The 24,002-nt window shown below is 32.5% G+C and overlaps 1 protein-coding gene across 9 annotated transcripts in view; it reads right to left on the bottom strand.

Annotated features, from left to right (window-relative positions):
• The window catches only part of kuz (zinc-dependent metalloprotease kuz), a 539,267-nt gene that overhangs the window by 462,429 nt on the left and 52,836 nt on the right, over positions 1 to 24,002 (bottom strand). For all 9 annotated transcript variants that reach the window (XM_089597595.1, XM_089597587.1, XM_089597563.1 and 6 more), the window contains 3 exons: positions 22,146 to 22,406; positions 20,227 to 20,421; positions 6,321 to 6,637 (listed from right to left, as the gene is read on the bottom strand). In XM_089597595.1, coding sequence (XP_089453721.1) covers positions 6,321 to 6,637; positions 20,227 to 20,421; positions 22,146 to 22,406 — 773 coding nt within the window. The remainder of the gene's footprint in view (positions 1 to 6,320; positions 6,638 to 20,226; positions 20,422 to 22,145; positions 22,407 to 24,002) is intronic.

Below are 24,002 nucleotides of genomic sequence, written 5' to 3'. Positions count from 1 at the left end.
TGTTTGTATGCTCAATATCGCGTGCGGAGTCGACTAAGTGATTTAGCTTTAATATTTATCGAAAAAGACAAGCTTCGAAACCTCAACTTTGATGATGTTATTCATCAATTTGCGACTGAAAAAAGTAGGAAGAAATTGTAAGTTCTTCGATAGTTATAAGAAATTTGAGTAATATATTTATAATTCAATATTATATTTGTACTTTTTATTTCATAATTTTATGAAGGGGAAGAACTTAAACTTCAAAACGAGGGCCCCAACATCCTAAAATTGCTTGGGGCCCCGCCTTAGGTAAATCCGGCACTGCTTACAATTTTGTGGGTGTGGATTTAAAATCAAATTTCTTTTCACAGGGACAATTGAAGGGCCGAATGCAATAACATGCTTAGCGCTCAAAACGGAATATAAGTTCACGACCTAGGGGATGATTTTCCAAGGCCTATGAATCAGTGAAAAAAAATACAAGCTAAAAAAAAAATGACAATCCACAACTTTTTTATATTTGCAACTTTTAAAAACAAGTCATACCTTTTCAGATAAAAAATAAAAACCCTCTTTTTTAAACACCTAGATTCAATAGTTTTTTAAAACATGAAACCATTCGAAATTTGGCATGGATACGTAGAATACTTTAGCGCTTCTGATAAAATGATCAGAGTTTGGGAAACTAATCACAATAAATAAATATTTAATAAAAAATAGGCAGTGCACTACATACCTAACTTGCAAACTTCAACGAAAAAAAGTGTGCAGGGAAGTTTCCGCTTGGCAAAACTTTCAGCGACAAAGTTGTTTCTCTAGGTTGGAAGAAGTTGTGTACAAATTTTCAGATCAATCCGTTGAGAATTAGTCGAGATACAGTCGTTTTAGTATAGACGCAATATGTAAACAATACCAGAGCTGCGCCGCCCCAGCTGCCACGCACTCTGACCAAATATTGCGTATACATTATTATAAACTAACATGCACATGACATACAAACATATACAATAACTCATACATAAGTGTTCGTTCTTACGACAACTAAAAACTATATATTGAATAGTATTACATTTGACACATGAATATTTGAATACGCGTATGGTAAAGAACAATATTACGTTCATGATTAGAGTAGTTAAATCATTTTTTCTTTCCACAAGCTTCAACTTTGATGAACTCTTTATTAGGTACAATTTCTCCAGTCTTTTACATGTATTCCAATCCCCATGGAAAGTAATAAGAGATACGTGCAATAAAATGTTCAATTATTTGTATACACACTGAAAAGTAGTAATTGAAAGGTGAGGTTTAAGTTAAGGTTGTAAACAATGTTGAATTAAAGTGACAATTATGTTGAAAAAAATTCATCCAAAATAATTCAAAACAAACTTCTCACAAAGAACATTGAAATTTTCTCAGAAATCATAGAGTTTTATTTCTCATCAACGTGGCTCAGTAATAAAATAGTTACCGCGTTTCGACACTTTTTAGCCATGTGTCTCTGCCATTCATTGTCATTTCTTGTTCTCTTTCGACCTCTTGGTGGATTGTTACTTTCCATGTTTGATGACATAGCTTAACTTATTACTTTAATACACTATTTTCAAGAAACTGAGAAAGCCGGGTACGTTGAACGTGTATTCAATATTAGGTTAGGGTGTGTGGCAGTTGGGGCAGCGCAGCTCTGTCATTGTTTACATATTGCGTCTATACTAAAATGACTGTACCTTGACTAATTCTGAACGGATTGATCTGAAAATTTGTACACAACTTCTTCCAACCTAGAGGAATAACTTTGTCGCTGCACGTTTTGCCAAGCTGAAACTTCCCCGCACACTTTTTTTCGTTAAAGTTTGCAAGTTAGGTCTATAGTGCACTGCCTATTTTTTATTAAATATTTATTTATTGTGATTAGTTTCCCAAACTTTGATCATTTTATCAGAAGCGCTAAAGTATTCTACGCATCCATACCATATTTCGAATGGTTTCGAGCATAAATAACTGAGATACGGCGATTTATGTTTTAATAAACTACTGAATCTAGGTGTTTGAAAAAAAGGGTTTTTATTTTTTATCTCAAAAGGTATAACTTGTTTTTAAAAGTTGTAAGTATAAAAAAGTTGTGTATTGTCATTTTTTTATAGCTTGTATTTTTTTTCACCGATTCATAGACTAGAAAATCGTCCCCTAGGTCGTAAACTCATATTCCGTTTCGAGCGCTAAGCATGTTATTGCATCCGGCCCTTCAATTGTAAGTTGGGCTTTCAAAAACTGGTGATCCACAACATAAGATTGTTTTGATTTTTTCTGTGAATAAAACTAAAAATGTTATGTAAAGTGAAGTATTGCAATCGATAGAATAATTTCAAATTACGTTTTTCATCAGTTTTGAACCCTAAGAGTCTTAACAAATAATCCTTTTTGTATATTATAACATGAAAAAGTGCACATCAACAGCCCTTTTTGGCCAACAACTATTTTATGACGTAAATAGTACGGTATTTTTTAGTATCATTATATTTTTTTTACTCTCATAAAGCTTATTATTTGACCAAAACTGCATAGATTCCAAGCAAAATTTTTTATTTTTTATTTTTATTGTAATTTTTTTGTTCCGAGAAATATCAATTTACAATAAGTATGAAATTTTTAACTCAAAATATTTTACATTACGTGTCAACACACTAAGGTTTTCTACTTAGTGAGTCTCGGGCAAAGCTAAGACAGGGGGGGGGGCTAGTACTGTACGAATATACCAAATAATTCATCAACTGCTAAAAGATAAGAAAATAATTGATGTAACGAGGATTTACAAAAGAAACAGCGATAATTTATATCAAGCTAAATAAGTTGAGCAAGATTTTTAGCCAAAGGAGTATTTAAAAAATATTTACTCGACAGTCAGTAAATGTAGACATTAAAAATCTTGTTTAAATAAATCGCTGCGTAAATAATTGATCAATGGAAAAAATGGATGCTGAATCAGAGTTTTTAAAACGTTTAATTGAACTAGAAGCTTTTGTTTATTAGCCTCAAGGTTATGGAACTGGTGAATACAAAGTACAGAAATTACAAAAGGCGTTGAAATAGTTTATTATGGTTTAAAAGAAATGATTAAATAAGACGTCTAATGACAGTTGGTAAATAATTGAAAACAACGTCCTATGGTGGTACTGTCATATTTTGTACTTATTTAAAAACTAAACAACGTTGCGGCCGTTTGGACAACGTCCCGGCTCTCATCAGGTACAAAAATCAATGAGTAATAAAAATTCTTTAATATACAAGTTTTGATACAACACAATGAATGCAAATTAAGTTGAGTGTATAACATACCTCTGACTCTTGCAAAATGGATGTAGAATCGTAATGTAGTCAGAGTTTCAAGTTTAGTTGCTTTTATACTCTGCACATTCACAAATGATATAGTACATGCATGCAATAAAATCAAATAATAATCGCAAGCAGTTCCTTGCGAGAAGCATATAAACAATACATGTGTCCCTAATACTATAAATGAAAGAGGCCTTCCAAATTATGTACATAAAGTTAATCCTCTTTCCTAATTGACTTAACTAGAGATGTCTAACAATTTTTTAATTTCTCGGTATCGTGTACTATGTCATTTGTGTATGTGCAGAGTATAAAAGCAGCTAAACTTGAAACTCTGACCACATTACGATTTTACATCCCTTTCGTAAGAGTCCGAGTTATGTTATACACTCAACTTACTTTGCGTTTGTTGTATTTCATCAAAATTTGTATCGTAAAGAATTTTTACTATTCATAGATTTTTTTACCTGATGAGGGCTGGGACGTTGACGAAACAGCTGAAACGTTGTTCATATGTTAATAATAAAACTACCGATCTTGCATATATTTTGATATTCGTAGATAATTTATGAGTATGCAGTGGAAGTCTAAAAAAAATAAACGAAATTTAAGCAAAATAAATGAAGGAACTTGTAATGGAAGACTTAAGCAAAATTTAAAATTATATGAGTATTGATGAGGTATACAATAAAAAAGAAAATAAAATATCAAACCAACAAACATGTATTGAATCACTGGCTGAAAAAAATAATTTACAATGAGAAAAACCATACGAAACTCCTATGAAAATTAATTCAAAATAAATAAAAGCTGAAAACTATAATGAAAACATGAAACATCGAAATTCAATAAGATAATTTTTATACATTAGTACAGGCACAAGGACAGATATAACATATAGTGCCAATTATTAAAGTAAATTCCAAAACTGTTTGATAAATCACGTTGTAAATATGCAATGCCAAATTTAAAATATTTTAATAAGACGAAAAATTGAATACTTGTAAGAGATAAGACGAATAAAATATCAAATTTTATAGTAGATTCTGATTATGCTAGTAACAATATAGATAAAAAGTCTACAATAGGATTTGTAATGTAATTGTATAACAAAGTAGTTTTTCGACACGCCGTGCGTGGAGACTCGATTATGAGCCATCTGTTGTGACTTTAAAAACCTCGATTTACACACGCACTCACACGAGTGCGCAGCAAGAGCTGTAAGTAGCGTCAAGGTCTTTTAAGACCCACGTTAGATAGCTCATAATCTCGTCCTCCACGCACGCTGTGTCGAAAAGTTGTATGCACCACATGTACGAGAAGTTATGTGATTGACACACGTGTGTCATCGCACAATCGCTGGCGCTCGTGTACGAACTGACACGCGTGCATCAATGGCCTTCGCCACGCACTAGTATCATTATGTACATTGTTGAAGATACGTAAGAAAAGTAATGTAACAAAATTTTCGACAATTATAGAGTTTGCAGCATTATTTGAAGCTCCAACAGAAATACAACTTAGTTAAAATCTATTGAAAAAAATATTTAAAACAAATTTTGACAAGCTAATAAGCGTGTATCAAGATAATTTAGGAGCAGTACATACAGCAAAATTTGATAATTTAATAAAAATCTTTGTATCACATTAAAGTGTAATACCGTTACGTAACTAAGAATTATGAAAAAGGAAATATTGGTGTAATAAAAATTCATTAAAAAAAATTTGGCTGATATGCTAACTAAAAGTCTATGAAAAGAAAAATTCATGAAAATCAGAAGAATATTAAGATTAAGTAACTAAAAGAATTGAGAATGTTAAAATTCAAGTCAACAAATTAAAAGAAACTGATAAAATAATGATAAAATTGTAAACAGCCAAGGCTATAAATTTAAAGATACGTGTTGTAATTTAGTGACTGGAAAGTCTTGCCTGTAAAAATAATTTTGAATAATGATTTTATGAAAGTTTTATTATTTAAAAAAATTTTAATTAAAATTCTAAATAGGAAGTATTTCCACAAAAACGATTACATTATTTTTTCCTATAGTATACTTCTGTCCCTATATTTCATTACTAGAAGAATTTGCCCTTAACCACCCCCTGCAACAATTGTATCCTTTTTTAAATTTTGTGCCACAAACTAATTATCACACGTATAAATGAGGATTTTGAAGCCAGATTTGAATTCTTTCTTTGCAATTTTATACTCTGTACAAGTTTAGCTTATGTCTATATAAGTTAATTGATTAAGTGTTAAAACTTAAAATTTTGTGATATTTATAACTAGAGTACTCAATTTCTATAATTTTTATCTGGGATCTGAAGCGTGACTTTAAAAAACTAAGCATGGGCAAGGAATTAAGCAAGGTTTGAATGGTATTTTTTTTGGACAGTTTTTGGTTCATAAGATAACTAATTTCTCGCTTAGCTAGTTTTTTTTGGTTTTACTACACGATAGACTTGATATTCTTTGACAAAGAAACTGCAACTGATATATTTATTTAATCTACGATAAATTGTTTGTTCCCGTTTTGATTTAATAAAAACTAGTTGAACAATGTATCAAATATAATCTCTTATGTTGGTTAGAGATGTTAAAAAAAAGTTTATCGGAAGCTATTTTTACTTGAAGGGCTTTTTTCAAAAAATAATGTTTGTATTTAAACATAACAATGGTTAGGACAAAATTGTTAACAGAATAATAGTCGTTTTCGAGCCTTGTAGCACATGTCGCGGTTGCTAGGGCAAGCACTAGACCAAACAAATTTTTACACTAGGGGCTAAAAATATTTTTTTTTCTAAGGGAGCAGTAAGCGTCTAAATTAAAAAAAAAAATCTAAAAAAGTGAAAATTGTTCATGGGTGGTATTTTCAATTATGAAAGTATTTAAATCTAGTATTAGTGAAAGCATATTTCTTTGATTATTTTTTTATGTATACTTATTCATAAGAAACCTTGAATTTTTTGTTTAAAAGACTTAATAATTAGTAAAAAAGCATTACCTGTTCAAAAATATGTCTCCAAATAAGTGGATCAGTTTGAATAAAAAGAGAACATGTATTCTTGTTATTGCCTTCTTCCTTTAGCCTTGTTGCTCGTTTTATTCTAATATTTTTATGAATCAGCAAGTTTGCTTCTTTGCTGTACTTGTGACCAGGATTCTTAAACTCATTAGCAACTATAATTTTGCTCTTAGTCTCATCGATTGTCGACCACTTTGAAACTACTGGTAGGACAAGTGCTTTAGGGTTAGCCGAATTTTGAATGCGATCCATCCACTCTGTAACTTCCTTAGTTATTCCACAGCCACTCGAATCTCCTAAAATTTATTTTTAAAATATACATACGCGTTGCAGTATAATAATGACTTAATAGGCCGACAAGGGTATGCGTGAGCGCCAATATCAATTGTGTGTTAGTGTCAATTGTGTTAATACTGATAATGCAATAGACATTACACAATAAGTCTGAGAGTTAAATAAATAGTAAAGCATCTGAGAATAAAGAATAGTTTATTCAATACGATTAAGTGAATTTCAAACGAAGTAAAATCTAAATCAATCTCAGTATTAAAGCTATAGCCACTAGAATAGTATTACTTGAACTTGAACTCACAGTACATACAGTGAGTACTCTTAATAGCAATATCGGCCATAAAAATGTTGCAATAGATGGATGGTTTTAAAAGACATAAGTCTAGCATTATAAAAAAATTGTTCAATTTATTCCAATTTTTCCACAACTTTTGTTATTTTAAAAATAAAATCAAGTTTGTGAAAAACAAGGTTTCTCCTAAATTATAGAATAGTCTAGCCAAGCAGTAATATATTTTTAAAGTGAGAACTTTTCTAGGCACACCTCGGTTAGGGACCACAACGCTAGAAACGTACGTACGTACATACATACATATATATATGTATGTCTTGCAACTCGGTGGCGTTTGGGTCTTATTATTAGCCCTTGGATTCTGCTACATTTATAATAATCAGCACGTATGTTATGTATATTCATCCTGCCGTATTGTAGTATGTGACTGTGTTGTGTGCAGTGTGTACAAGTACGTGCATACATATTCTTGTGGGAAAAATCATGGATTGAACTATGAAAATGTGCATGGATGAGTGTGTGTGTGTACTCTCTACTTCTACTGTGTAAATGTATACATGCCACCTGCACGCATGTGTGTATATAATATAGTAGTTAATATTAATATAACAAAGACTTGTTAATACTATTATGTTAATAAAATAAATTACTAAAAAATTTTTTCATGTATGGCAGATCGATGCAGACAGCCAGTATTAGTTAAACGGGTTTTTGTAGAATGAAGTAACTTCCAAACATTAAGAAACATTGCATATCTTTGAAAGGAAGCAAAACAGAGCAAAAGGAACAAGTTTTACGGGTCTCCTTAAGGTTATGAAAAGTCGTGGATTACCAAAAGAGAAGCATTGAGTTATGTAAAAACGTAACCTCAAATTTTTATGTTTTCGATGTACCTTCATGAAATGAAGGAGGAAAATTATGGTAAAAAATATGTTACGTTTAGAACAGAGTAACAATAAGGCAAAAATTATTTTCCATGGTCATGCGTGAACATCACCTCCAAATATTAACGAAATACGCCATGTTTTCAAAAAAAAAAGCAAAATAGACCAAAAATAACGAAAATAAAAGTTATTTAAAAAATGCAAAATTACTAACGGAAAGATAGATTGACCAATCATAACCACTTTTATGTGTGAGCGCGTGTGTGCAACTTCAATAAGCAATTTTATTATTAATGAGCATGATGTTAATTTGCTTATCACAATACGCGACCTTTATGGCCAGAGTATAAGTACTATACACTTTCTGGAACAAACATCAATGAATATGTATATAAAAAAATTATTCCATTTTGTGTTCAGATTAGTTTTTGTTATTGGTCCAATACATCAAAAACTTTCAACCCCTTACGTTTTCAATCACAAACTCTAGCTTTCTCTCTTAATTCCTACATGTTTTGATTATTTTTGAAGTTCTTACTTCTGCGATGCGTCACATGTGATGTCAGCATTGACAAAAGTAATGGTAATTTTTTAAGTCTCTGAAAGATTCTCAATACTTTCAAACGTCTTACCTAACTGAGATGTGTGAGACTCTACAAAAGACTTAATACTCCCAGATGTAAAGCAACAATCGTCAACTTTGTTTATTACTTTATAAGTAGCAGTGTAGGGTACAACTTTGAAAATACCTGTATTTTCATAGATTTCAGAATTATTACGTTGGTCAGTTTCTTTGAGCAATTAACTCTAAAATTAACTTAGAAAGTATCTCTGTGGTAACGTTTAGAAACAAGATTTAGTTTCCAAGACCATAATAATGTTCTTTTTTTGTTTTTTTTCTTCACTCAAAAAAGAGACTGAATCATTGAAAAATTGATGGTTTACCGATCCTTATGGGGCGTGCAATCTGTGGATAATGTTCGTAAAACACAAACATTATCTTTATTACAACTAACGAACCTTAAAACAAAGACAAAGGGTTGAAGTTAATTAAAGTAACCTTTATATTTTAATAGACAGAAAAAGAGGATTCTAGTCTAATGTGGAAAACAGGGGCACTGGCGAGGTCCACTGTATCTTGGCTGAGTATAATTTCACTCTATAACATTCTTATTTATCTTCAATAACACAATTGATAAACTACTTAGGAAAAAAAAAAAACATCATTCCACAGCAATACATCAATGTTTGTTTGAAAATTTGCTAACCAATTATACACAAAGTAATATTGTAATAAATTTTTTCACTAAATTTAAGTAAAATTGACCAAAAATATACATATAGTTATTGATACAGTGCACATTAAAACAACATTTTGTTTCAATAATAAAAAAAAATTAAAAGTACTGAGCCTATGAAACAGAACCAAATAGGAGTTGTAAGGCTAAGATGTTCTGCGAAGAGGTCAAATTATTTTACAATTTATTTACTTAAATTCTGCCTTATCGTAAATAGTACATAATTTAGTAAAATGTGTTTTTAATGCATCATTACTTATTTTAACATTTCATTACACATCTTTAATGTTTTGGAATAAAAATATATTTATTCAGTCTTATTTGTTGTTTCAATTTTAGAGTTTTAAAACGAGTCCAGCAGTGAGTTACTTTGTTTAGAGTGGTGATACCACTAATAAGTTGTAGCAAGGTTTAACTGATATAAAAAAGCCGACAAAAACAACAGAAATATTTGTTTAATTATCAATACAGGCCAAAAGTGCATTTACATTAGCGGAATCACGCCACAAGTGATAGGTGAGGAAATCAGCGTGTTTTTAACATACCGATAAAACTTTTTGCAGAAATCATGTATAACGAATAGTCAGCATACATTTAGTATTGTTAATACATTAAGAATAACTACTGCGATATTAGGATTAGACGTCACCCGTTAAGCAAGTCGTTATGGTTTTCATCCAAAATGATTAAAGCAGCATAGTATTTACCTAAAATAGTTAGATCGGCATACATTTTTATCAAGGAGTTTATATTTAGCAAGTAGAATTCACAAAATGTATAAACAATACGGGCTTAACGTGCCTTATCACTACAGAAAATGCTTCTAGTAGTATAGGCTGATAAATTATCTAATAGCGTTTTGACTTTTGACTCACATCTTTTAAAATTGGTCGGTCAGCACCACTTTAAAATACTAATCTGTTCTAAATTGCACGAGCTTTTTTTCAATACTTTATCATCAAAAAATTACTTCACTACACAAATTCATTCTTAGAAATACGTGTAAAAAAATACTGATTGCCATAAAAGCTCACATGGAAATTTTTTTATGTTTTTCTCTATGGATCTAAAAATTTGGCAATAGAAGTAATGAAAAACTTGAGCTGATTTTAGACAATATAATTAATTGAAATCATAACGGTTTCGTTGTCGTTTGATAAAAAAAAAAAAAAAAAAAAAAAAAATAAACAAATGAAAAAACTTATCGCTCAGAATACAAAAATTTTGATCAAATCACTCTGTCTGTCTGTCGTTTTTCCATTACCAGCGCGTTTATTCATTGAATTTCTGTACAAGTTGGAAAAAAACATAACGGAAACAAATTCAAGATAGTAAAATGAAGAAATTAGTTTGACATATTAAATAATCAAAACGGATTGTCGTCTGTTATTGGCGCTTGATCATGCTTGCTGCCGCCCGTTATAGAATTGTTGTTAATAATAAAGTTGTGTTGTTTCTATCTACCGTTGAATAGTATTTATCTGTTAAGTTAGGTTTCCTCGAGTGTTGGTATTGATGGCTATCTTTGGCTGCGTCTAAATAAGACATTTGTTCTCGCGATTGGGCCTTGAGCACTTTACGGTTAAGTTGACAGTTGTTGCTGCTGTTGTTGAGTTGAGTGCCATATCGAGATGTGGAAAGTGTGCCCAAGACTTTGCTACTGATGCCCTGATTGTGGTGTGTCATTCCCGTAATGACTTGCTCCATGCAAGCTGTAAGTGTGCGAGAGTATCAACTTCTGAAATAAGAGTATTATTAGAGCTGAAGAAAAAGAAACCCATGCTGCTTTATAGGTACCCTGAATGCGCTTATAATGGCGATAAAAGTCCCAGTCTGCTTAAGTCTGTTAAAACTCTAGGAGTCTGTGGATAAAGTGAAGGAGGCAGTCTTGTCCATGGCAGAATTGCAGGCTGGGTAAAGGTCATAAAAAAAGATGTAAATAAGCTTATTGCTGACATGGACCAATATTCTGCCATTAAGGTGACGGTTCGTAATCTGTCGCTGGATTTGAAACAGCTTACTTATGATATGACTATGCTAAAAAACTGTCCCCCTGCACAGAGTAAATGCCAGCTGCAGGATACTATGGCTGAGTACCAGGAAAGATCGAAAAGAATGCTAAATATACTGCTATTTGGTGTAGCTGAAAATTCTAATAATGATAGAAATAAAGATATTTTCGAGATTAAAAAAATCCTCTAATTATTCAAATTGCAAACTGAGCTGAAAATAAATAATATCTGTAGAATTGGTAAGCTGGCAAATGGTAAAATCCGACCTGTCATTGTGTGTCTGTGTATCAGGACTGATGTTAATGTTGTCCTCGCTGGATGGCGTGATTTTCCGACTGGTATATCAGCTGCGATGGACCTGACGGCCACCCAAAAAAGCCTTTTTAAGCCCCTGCGACAAGAAGCCAGACTGTTTAATAATACTAGTACTGACATTAAAAAGACTGTAAGGTTAGTTAAGGGTGTACCTACTCTTTCTACCATGGACCCTAAAAAGAAAAAGAGAAGTTCTCGAGCCTCTGTTGAACAGAGCTCTTCAAAAAACTAGGTCCTCTTACAATCTATTACCAGACTGTAAATGGCCTGCGTACTGAGCTCTCTGCATTCCGTACAAATGTTAGGCTACTTGTACCTAAACCAGATGCCATGGTGGTCATTGAAACTTACCTGCATGGAGGGATAAAGGATGCTGAGTTGGATCTTTCTGATTACAAGTTGTACTGAAAGGATATATATTTGGATGGCTTTACAAGTCTTAGTGGTGGTATCTCATAGCAGTAATTAGGCAGTTTGACAGCGTTATGCTGGTCTTTGATAAAATTGTTGAGCAGTTGTTTGTTAGTGTAAAAGTACCTGGTTTCTCTTATATTATGGGAAGAGCCTATTTGTGCCCACGATCACTATTGGCTAGCTACCATCACTGCATGAATACTGTGAATACTCTATTAGATGCACACCAGAGCTCAAATATTGTCCTGCTTGGAGATTTTAACTTACCCAATACAACTTGAAATGAGTTCTCTGACCTTATGCTAATCTGCACGGATGGTTATGCTCTCATTCGGGAGCATGCTCAAGAGATGGGTCATCAGGTGTCATTGCTGGATCTTAGTCAACTTTATCCATGTCACCTACTCAATAATTTCATGCTTAATCTTCTGCTCACGGATTTAACTGGTACCAGTATTGGTTATCTGCCCGTACTGGATGAGCTGGTTCCAGAAGATAGGCATCGTGCTCTGGTGTAATTCAAAGTCTCTAGTGTGAGCTGATCGCCTGGTGTTGCTGACATTGTGTGCTTTAACTTTGGTGCGGTGGATATTCAGGGTGTCACTAAGTACATGCAGAGTGTGAATTGGCCTTTGAGACTGGATAGTGTTGATGTCCAATCAAAAGTTATAAAGTTTTATAATGTACTACAGGAAGTAATCAACCAATTTGTTCCTAAAAAGCGGTACAAGCTAAACACATACACTGCATGGTACTCTTTATTAAGTTGAAGCGTTTGAGAGCTATGTGTGTCAGGACGTCGCGCGAATGTTATAAGCAGTGTATTATAAAAAATTTAAATGAAATGAAAAAAAAAATAAAAATTTTGGAAATATGCTAACAAGATGTGCTCTGTTAGGAATGTGCCTACTACCATCACCTATGGAGGGCGTGCTGCCTAGGTTGCCGTTGATAGGGCTAATTTGATTTCTGATTACTTTGGTTCTGTTTTTAGTAATAAAGTTGATTGCCTTGACGCCTCTGATCTTGTGGCCAATGCGGTGCCAGGGCAGTATAACTCTCTATCGTTCTGCCTAGCTGCTATTCAAGAGGCAGTGATTGGTATGAAAACTAATACAAATCAAGGCCCAGAGTTGTGTCCTACGTATTTTACAAAGACTTGCAATTCTGTGTTCTTTGAATCTCTTATGATTCTCTTTAACCAATTGTTTGCAACTGGTTGCATGTCACAGTGTTAAAAATTGTCTCAGGTCATTCCGGTATTTAAAAAGGGTAAAAAGGCACGTGCTGAAACCTTAGTGCCAAAGATTCGCAAATGAGTGCGAATGAAGAGTGGAACGATACAAAAGAACGTTTTAAGAAAGATGCAAAAGGATTCTCTGATTTTATAAGCCAACGTGTGACATTTTGTCAACATAAGAGTGTTACAAATAAAGCGAATATTTTGGGCTTCTACGCTAAAGTTAAGGTAAATAAAAAAATTATTTAAATTATTGTTAAAGTTCTTGAACTCTATAATTGTTTGGTAATTATTTTTCAACTCTTGCAGTTTAAAGTATTTTTAAATGTAAAATGTCGTAAGACTTGGATTTCGATAAATATAGATAACTTCAAACAATCAATTTCTAGAAATATTTAAATTTTGTTCTCTAGGCTAGCAATTTAGAATTAGAAGTAAAAGCAACTGCTGTATCAAAAGATTTCTCTACAACGTACAGTAACAGTCCACCTTTCATAAGTGCCGATTTATCAGTTGCTTCAACGGTGACAGAAATATTTACAAACATTCATGACAAATCAGAATCTCATTTAGTTTTAAAACGACAATATGCAAAACCTACTCAATAAGAAATGAAAATTAAAATTGCTGCTTTAGAGAGTAAATTAAATGGTTAATACTTACTAAGAGACAGTAATTTTAGAACAGAATCTTAAGGCGACATATGTTAAACAAAAAATGAACTCGATAAATTAAAACAGATATTAAAATTAAAGCAAAAAAATGCAGATTACCAAGAAAATATCGCACAAATAGTAAAAAACACAAAATCAAATCTTCTAGCAAACCTACAACGATAGTTAGCGTCCAGCGCTTAGCTGTAAGTCCACCACTCGAAGATAGTCCACCCGAACTTTTAAAAACAATCGTAGATATCGCGAGTTTTGGTGCAGCAGCACATGACAGACGACGTACGGAAGAAATAAAAGTCTGCAGAACTCTGAAAGATTCACATGAAAAACTTATAGAAATTGGATTCGAACTATCAGAAACTGCACTATATTTGCGACTACTTTCGAAAAATTTAATTTCGCACTAAGGCAAAAGGCACGTAAAAAAAGTTCCCGTGCGTTTGTGTAAGGCGCAAAACCATAGCCATAAATACCATCCTGATGAGCTTTTTGTACTACATCAATCCGAGCTCTTAAATGTTTAGCATCTTTATTAGGACCAGAACAAGTTTTTTTTCCTTTTTCAAGATGATAAATGCCACGTGCCGATAGGACTTACTGCTGCACACAAACAGTCACCTGTACTTATGCACGTAGAGGTCTAAGTGCCGCTTCCATACCATGTCTTTGTAATAGCTCGAAGGCATAAATTGATCCCTTCTAATTATGCAGCGATGGCAATAAAAGCATAAGGCTTACAAAATCCTGAATCTGTCACGTACTCAGGACTTACTTACATAGCGATACGCAGTGGGATACACGACTCCTCTACTGCCTCTAGTCATTTTGAAGATTTCAAACGTTGAATCGAAATCGAAGACTTTGATCTTTTTATAAAAGTTAAAGATCAAATTAAACCTATACTTATCATAACTGTTGACAGAGGGCCGGACAAAAATCCCAGATAATTATTCGTTTCTAAAAAATGCTGTAATAGTTAATATAAATTAAAAAATTTTTTGTTTTAAAAAATTTTTAAAAGATCAAATTTCAAAACAAAATTTCAATTTATTGTTACTGCTTATTTTTATATTTTTACTTGGCTTTGAAGAAAATTCTAATAATATAAATTGAACAAAACAATACTAAAAACTTGTTTTATTTTTTTCAGATATGCTAAAGTTATTTAATTTGCAATTGATCATTTTAAATCTTTCAATTTAGATGCAAAATTCATCGCAACTAATGCCCCAGATCGTAGTTGTCTTAACAGAGTAGAAAGAAGAATGGCTCACTTGAGTGATCAACTTTCAGCACTTATTTTACCCCATGATACCTTTGGCAATTATGTTGATAGTTCAGGTCAAACTATGGATAAAGAACTGGAACATAAAAATTTTGCCAACGAAGGCGAAAATTTGGCTCATGTTTGAAACGAAACGGTAATAGATTTCCAGTCGTTAATGAATATCAGCAACCTAGAGAGCATTCCGATATGAATTTAGAAATTGATCAAAAATGGTACATGATTCATGTGCGGGAGTCACAATATTTACTGCAGATATTTTACATTTTACGTATTACATAGTAGATTTAAATTTTTCCCGTAACTCTTTTACTTTAAGTAAGTCGGGTAAAATTGCAGAAAATTAAAAAAAAATTCATTTTTATCATAAAAAAAAGCAAAAGTTTAAAAAAATTTCTAAGTAATCAAAATGTGTATAAATCTTTTTTACAGATAAGTAAATGTCGCAATATTATATGCTGTGGTTCAGTAAGAAGCAACGTACTCTCTGTTATACTAACTGGATTTCTTCCACCTCCGAACCTTTGCAAGCAAAATGAAGATACAGATTGAATAAATGCCTTAAAGTTTAACGAAAAAGATCCAAACGCTAAATTTCTACAGTTATTTCAATTGTTAACAGTAAATAATATAGTTTTTATTGATCACGACCAGTTTAAAGTATTACCTTATGGTTTTTATTGTCAAAGCGCGCAGTCAGATTTGTTAAACCGAACTTGTGCAACGTGTGGACATTATTTTGCGTCAAAAAAATCTCTTAAGTTACATGCTCAAGTTTTAAGACATAGTATTACAAAAAATCAACCTAAAAAGTTAAAGGTTGCACGTATTTAAGCAAAAAAAAAAAGAAGTAGTACTATGCATTATTGAAGAAAAAGATATCGATTGTATGAATGCAAAGTGGCTCGATAAAAGTTATAATTTTTATGAACACGATTCAACTTCTTGTATTAACAACGCTAAAAAATAAAATTTACAAGAAAAAAATCGTACCACTTGTGAAGTCCATGGAATGGTGGGTTAAAAATCCATGGACCATTGATCAATAGGTTTTTTTAACTCTAATTTTATTTATTATAACATACTATAGTTGCACTAGTCACTACTATTTATAATAGTATTAGATTTGTTAAATTTTCCTGAACAAATATTAAGTGTATTCAAATAAGTTTAGTATTAGAAGAATAAAAAATGAGAAAATAATTGTAATGTGTTAAGAATTGCAATAATAAATCCTTACGTAAGATAACGTGGGGAGGGAGGGAGGTGCAGATAATCTTACGGTTCCTTACACGAGGGAAGGAGGGGGTTGAAAATTGAAGAAAAACCCCTCAAGTAATTTGTGCACGTCCCCTTACTGAACGTAAGCAGGCTGTTTTTTTGGAAGGGGTTGTATCTGATGGTGTAGTTATTAAATCGGGAGTCACTCAGGGGTTGCACTTGGTACTGCTTCTTTTTCTTATTTAAGTTAATGATTATAAGGATGTCATACATGGATCTCAAATTTTTTTGTTTTCTGATGACATCAAAGTGTATAAATGTATATAGAAAGATTCTGATTGTCAGATATCGCAGCGTGATCTTGATGCGATCGTAAATTGGAGCAAGGCTAACGGTGTTAGAGCCAATGTAAAAAAATGTGCTGTGATTTCGGTCTCTAGGTCTAGAGAGGTGGTACTTCTTGACTATGCTTTGAGTCCCTCATTGCTGATAAGACTTACTAAAATTCCTGATTTAGGTGTCCTCACCTCTTTAGGTTGTAATGATCCTTAAGTTATAATAATAACTTGCAAACCTACTAATAATAGTATAGTAGCGTGGTACAGACGACGTATACTACGTTTGCTCGTGAGCCATACCAATATTGTATGAGTCCTAAGCTCACTTAGTACGTGAGATTCGATACTTATGCAGCACCTCTAGGGTGCTATTGTAGTATAAAGCAGAAGCTTGAGTAGTGCGTTTCACGATCTACAGTTATAGACAGGTCTTCATACTATCGTAGCAGACTCTCGATACTACCGTTGCGTTCCACGAGCGCTTCTGTAGTATGTGACGCACTGTACTCTGGTAGTATATAGATATGCATACTACCATAGCTTCAGAGCTCTCTCCGTGTACACGTATCGTATCTTTACCCTTATTCTATTTTATATTCTATGTACAATAAGCTTATATATATGTCAATATGTTAACAGTCTTAAAAAAGTCTCAATGATGAGACGAAATATTGACAAGTATACAAATAAAAAATTTTTGCTCAAAAAAAACCAAGCTTTTTTATTGATGTGAGCCCTAAACAATGTTCAAGTTATCAAAAAACAAGCAAGTGAAGGTTCCGAGGGAATTACTCTATCCAAAATACTAGTACTTTGCCTGTCACGAATTAACATAATTTGGTTTACAGGTAGTTTTGACTGTTTATAATGTTGTAAAAATAATACAGAATTTCGGTAGAATTTTAGTCAAGATGTTCTTCGCTGTTAGTCGTTGGAGAGGGAGTTGGCTCGTGGTACCTTGGGAGATCAGAGATTTCGTTACCCCTGTTTGGAGGCAGAAGTACAGACTCTCTCTTGACATCTTTGAGTCCAGAAAAGGGAAAGGGTTGACTTTCCCGTTTTTCCTTACATTTGAAAATGTAATAGAATTTAAATAAACTTTAAATTAGACTACTTCAGTATATTTATAAAGTTGTTTTGCTCGCTAAATGATCAGCCTACGAACATGAATGGTAAAAATCGGATAATTCTTCGAAAATGAATAAGCTTGCTTCAGTAAGTTTACCGTAGTTAATATGTTATGTTGTTCCTTGCTTATAGTGTAGTGTGTACGGGTTGTTTTTAACTGTATGTGACAATGTTGGCATTTTATATTATTTTCACTTATTTATGTGTATTAACTCATATGTATGTTATTTTAATATTTAGCCTTATGTCGTTGAATCCTTATCTAAAATTACATTCGGATTAAATATTACCCTTCACTCCAAGTGTTCCCAGTCATACATTAAAATTTATTGTTATTTCATTTTTATGTATCGAAGAATATTGTGTTTATTTTTCATTTCCAGTCAGCATAAACCAGCGTGCGTGTACATAAATTGTTATTGTACTGCAGGTACGAGTATTTTGCAGATGATTCACCTCTTTTTAGATGCACGTTGGTCTTCAAAATAGTTTCAAAATAACATAGAGAATTCCTAAGGAATAAGCGAGGAAGTAATTTATTAGTAATTTTAGTCTACCAACACTACACCAACTTGCGAATTTCTATTTATAAGCGTAATGTTAAATAATTTTGTTAATCTTGCATATACCATACTGCAGGGATTTTACTAATGTGGGCACACTGGTTTATTCGTATAAAACACTTGTATTGCCTCACGTATTGTGTTGCTCCCAGATCTGGAGACCATATTCACAGCAAGCAATATATGAGATTGAAAAAATACAACATACATTTTTGAGATTTGTGTCGTTCAGGAGTGGGTTCCCCATGTCACGAATCGATTATGATTACTCGCGTATTCAGTCAGAGACTGGCCTATGAGATGTTTGTCAGCTTCATATCTATAATGACTATTGTTTTACGTTTGGATTACTTGCACTAAATGTTAATTGCGAGTCAGCCACTTTATTATTTGTACCTCGAGATTTTAATTATACGTTAAGAAATGTAAGACCTTTGCTTGAAATCAATACAGTGCGCAATTATATACACGGCTCTGCGTTGCCTCACCTAAGAAGAGTATGGAATTCTCTCCCTTCTGAAATTAGAAATGCGAGTAATGTTATTGCCTTTAAGAGGCGGCTGATGCAGTGTGTGGGGCGGTGGCAGACATTATCGTTATTTATAAACGTGGATGGTAGATTGTAACGTTGTGTTACCACTAAATTTGCGACGTATGCCTGCTACAAAAACTCAAAAAGGTTTTTTTTTTAATTTTTTTTATCGTCGTCGTCGTAGTCGTCTTAACTAATAACTCAAAATATTTGACTTGTTGTGTGCAACATATATAAAGTTTTTTTTCGTGACAAAAACGACTGTTTCGTACTACAGGCGTAAAATAAAAAAATTTTGCCAGAAGGTCGAGTTCTTCGTATACGTATATCCAAGGTACGAACAATCATTTTCTTTGTAAAGGTGCACAGTAATATTTTGTGCCTGTAGACACACTTTCCACTCATAATAAAGAAAAAGTATTTACTTTACATCAGACTAGAGCCAAAATAAATTTGATTTTTTATGAAAGTTTGTAACACTTTGTTTAATAACCTGCAACGCAAAATTTTCTGACGGTACAGCCCAACAGTCAAGTTTTTGTAAAAATAAATACATCCATTCTAGTGACATATGTTATTTTTAAAGTCATGTTTACACTCATAGTAGTTTGAATCAATAATTAAGGAATGATGTGCAGTAAGTGATGAACAAGATACAACAATATACTGAACTAATACCCCATAAGAAATTAATTTTATTAACATAGACAATTAGGTAAAGAGCTTGGTAATAAAATCATGTTTTAAATGTGCAGTGAAATATAATAGCAATTCAATAAGTCTTTCAGCTTTCAATCAAAGAAATTAAACTTTTTTTTTATCATGCAAGTATTCTATTTGTAATCTAACTGCAATGACTATTCATAATATTTATCGAACTAAAAAATAATTTTTTATTCTACTCTTAGGACATTTATCAAAGTGAATTTTTACAACATGTAGCATTTCACAATGACATATTATTCTACTTGGAGGGATATAAGTATTCATCATATTTCACAAGGGGAACACTATTTCATTTAACAATTTTTTTACATAAAATGTTTGATGGCAAATAAATTTTTTTAAAAATCACTAATTATAGAGATAAAGCATGTCAAAAGTGATGTTCACCCTGGAAATTTAAATAATTACAAACTTTTTATCAATCACTTTAAAAGAAAAGTAGATCGAAACCAATTAACTTCTGGATCCTTTATCAAACCTGTGTTGTTTGTTTTCAATAGAATTTGTAATTTACTTAATGAAGAAACAAATAGATTCTGTGTCGTAATACAACGAAAAAAAAGGTACCAATTAGTAATATGCTTTTAAATAAAAATATTAATAAATTAAAATAATATTTATTATTGGTATCTTAATATAAGTATACCTGTCAACAAATAAGAAATTTATGTGTACCTGTTCGAATTTGTTCGTACGGATCCTCAATATCAGCCTCGTGATAAATTACAGAGTGAATACTTTCATTGTGCTCATGCCTCGGAAAGTAGTAGTGTGCTTTTTCCACCCACCAAACACCATCACGCGGTGATATGATCTTTCCATGGAAGATGCCATAGCTTATACTTCCAAATACTTGACTACCAGGTTCATCTAAAAAATTATGTCAAAATGATGATTCAAAGCAAGAAAGTAGTACAAATAAATTATTTTGCACATGTAGCGGCCAGGCCATAATGTTTGCTATCATTCAGATCACATGTAATTTTATAAATCAAACCAAAGACCTAAGTTACAAAGATAAAGATTGAAAATTTTTTACTGTAAGGAAGAGGATGTGCGTTTTCTTGCCACTCGAATGCATGTTTGAAAGAAAAGTAATACAGTGGATGAAGCCTTTTAATGGTCAAACTCTAATCACTAAGAAATAATGGCATACCCATAGACTGAATACCCATAGAACTCCCAATAGAGCAAAAAAAATGGTGATTACTACATAGAAATTAGAAGTTTGTATCCAGTGGGTTATTTCTTTGTTTGAAATTAGTGCTACTGAATCCTCCAATCCCACAGCGTCATAGCGCTGTTGCTTGTTGTAGTATGGGTAGACGAGCACTTAAGAATATATTGCGTACGAAAGTGAAGTACCCATTAACATGTACGCAGAGCATAAGTCAGTGTTGGCTCCACGTTGGATGCACTAGCATGTCGATGGTTACACTCTATATCTCTAGTAATAAATGTTTCATGATAATAAGAATGATGAACTCGTAGTTGGTTTATGGTTGCGTGCATATCTTGTGAGTAAACTTGACTCGTAGCATCAACAAACACATGCAGGAATAAAACTTTTCGTTTAGTCACATTCTTAGCAATAGTGGTTTTTCTCAGCTTCAATTCCTCGTGCAGAGTTAGCTCTTTATTAAAATTAGTTATTAAAATTTATTCTTAATTTTTACGTTCATCGTACACTCGAGTATAAGATTCTTTTTGTATTTTTAGTCGGCTTTGTTACAGGTCAGTACGCGGTAGACAGCAAAGAGCATTGCACAGTAAAAAAGCGTTTATAAAAAGTTGCACAGGAATTCGCTCAAAATAGTCGCACTGGCTAGGAATCCAATCGCGGTCTAGGTGAAGGAAAAAGGCGGCCTTCTTGCAGTGAAATTGCCTAATTTCCACATATCCCTTTCCCTGTAATAAAAGGTCTCCCATCCCTTTTTGTGTCCCTTTCCAAAGGGTCAAGTGCCCAGAGTAGTGGACTTTGTGTACGTGGACGTATGACACTATAATATAAAAAAACATATATATGGTCAACGCATGGTATTTATAGCATGTGTTTAGTGTGTATATGAATATGTGGGTGTATTTGAAAATGCACTATACGTGTGTATGTAAGAATGCACTTTATTTATTTTTTTTTTTAATAAATCATTTGCTACATTTTAAAGATCACTTTTTAGCTATAAATGACTGTAAATACCAACCGTACTTTTCAGTATAACTTTAGGGGGACATTAACGTTCAAACATTATGTTAATTTATTTAATGTGATAATTGCATTTATTACCAATCAAAAGTAAGAATGAGTTAGTTTGATTTGTAAATGTACTGGTACTAAACAGTAGACAAGTAATAAACAAATATATGCAAAACCAAAAAAACTTGTTTATTTCTTCATTGTGCTTTCAAACCTCTCCAACAATGATGATTTATTTAAAAGAACCCAATTTATTGACACGATATAAGGATTTCAGAAATTCTTGGACAATTTTGATTTAACTTATCAAACTAACCTGACTTTATTTTTGTCAAAAGTAATTTTATGAGAATACAATTGGCCATTCTACTGTACAAAATAAAAAATTTTACGAACGTACCTATTATGTGTCCTAGGTAGATGTGAGAAATATCGAGTTCCACAGGTATATTCTTCGAGTTAACAATTAGAAGATTGTCACTAAACATGCTGTCATCTTGCCTCATTTTTATTTTAAAGTCTCGACCAAAAGAGCGAAATTCAAGATGAAGGGCATCATCACCTGGCACTAAGCGCTTTAATCTCAAATGATTTTTGTGTAGTTCTCGACTATCATAAGTCAAAGGCTCGTAATGCCGAATGTAATCGTTAAGCCGTTGCACTGAAATAAATAAAAAAATAATTTGTACATTTAAATAAAAAAACTTTATAAGTGACAAATGCATATTAAGTATGGTACGTATAATATAATAATAAAAAACTCAATTATATCGAATAGTAATAATCAAAAGTATTGAAAAGGAGACTCTTATTATATTTTAGGATTATCTCATTTTACAAACAATCCTATTAAATTAAAATAAGCTGTGTAACATAATACTTCTTCAGTTTAAATTTAAGTTTCATGTGAGCTTGTTGATGTAAAACATCTATTGGCACGCTTGGGGGTTCAACCGACGCGATGAAACGACCCAGGCAATGGCACGATTTCCGATTTAACTCGGCTCGGCTCGGCTCTCTGTCTCTTTCTCCACGCGCTTACTGCCACCCCTCTCTCGTTTGTAAAGTGTACTACCCGTATATATAGCTATATAGAAGAGTATCGTTGTATAATAATTAAATACCACATATGTATTGTATGTATAGCATATACATACATATGCATGTATATTATATATGTGCAAATAAGATTTTCAAATTTTACTAGCTCCGAGAATCAAACCACATCCTTTGGATTGGTAGTCAGGGACCTTATCAATTGTGCTACTCCCAGCTTTGTTCTTATTATTTATCGATACTAACCAAGAAACTTCTGAATTAGAAAATTGATCGATAATTAGGCGTTTTTTATATTGTACGTAATTGAGCCCGCCGATTTCAAAAGAAATAGCTATGATTATTTTTGAGTGGTCTAGTGTTGAAATTGTGCAGAATTGTGTTTTAAAGTTTGTTTTGCTTATATCTTTTAACTGTTTGATATACAGAAAAAATAAAAATATCAGCGAGTAGGGCGAAAAATTTTCAATAAGCACTTTTAATTTTGTTTCGACAAGCCATAAATGTTAAGAAAAAAATGAAAAAGGCATTTTGGCAGTACCGGTAAAAGTAAAGTGAGATAGAGAGACATTGATCGTCTGCTGTCACGCTTGTTCTCTCTCTCTCTCTCTCTCTCTCTCTCTCTCTTGTACTCGTACAGGTAGGCCTTTTTCATTGCTTTTTTTTCTATTTTGCGCTTGTAGAAAATGATGCATTAATGTTAGGATTTTTATTATTTGAAAAAAAATTTCTTCTTTGTAAACAGGATTATTTTTAAACATCCATATTTGAACATAATGCAAAGTTTTCCTGGGGTCTTCCAATTCTGCTTATTCAAACTCCGTCTTAACCTGTCTGTAGTAAAGAGCCAACTAAATTAGCGAAAGTGCGGAACTACGCACTGCAGGTATCCGAAAAGACACAGAGAAAGAGTAATACACACCAACGTTTGTTAAGCGTATGCATGTACCTATGTGTAGGTAGGTAGTATAGTACTCTTCACCGTATATTGTTGTACTTTCTCGTTCTTGTTGTTTAAATGTTAGTGAACAAAAAAAATATAAACATCATTTACTTTTTCCTAATCTATAATATTCAGTGATAAAAATAAATATTCATAAATAAACTGTCTTTTTAAAGTAAAAATATGAAACGGAGATTATTTAAAGTCAAAAAAATAGATACTTTTCCTACCTCGCTCGTTTTTGAGTGGCTGGTGTGC

This window comes from Copidosoma floridanum, unplaced genomic scaffold, assembly GCF_036245765.1.
Source record: "Copidosoma floridanum isolate Cflo_tuat_1 unplaced genomic scaffold, Cflo_Japanese_pri ptg000004l, whole genome shotgun sequence".
Lineage (NCBI taxonomy): Eukaryota > Metazoa > Arthropoda > Insecta > Hymenoptera > Encyrtidae > Copidosoma > Copidosoma floridanum.
Note: the sequence above shows the minus strand (reverse complement) of the source record. Positions and strands in the feature narration are given on the sequence as shown.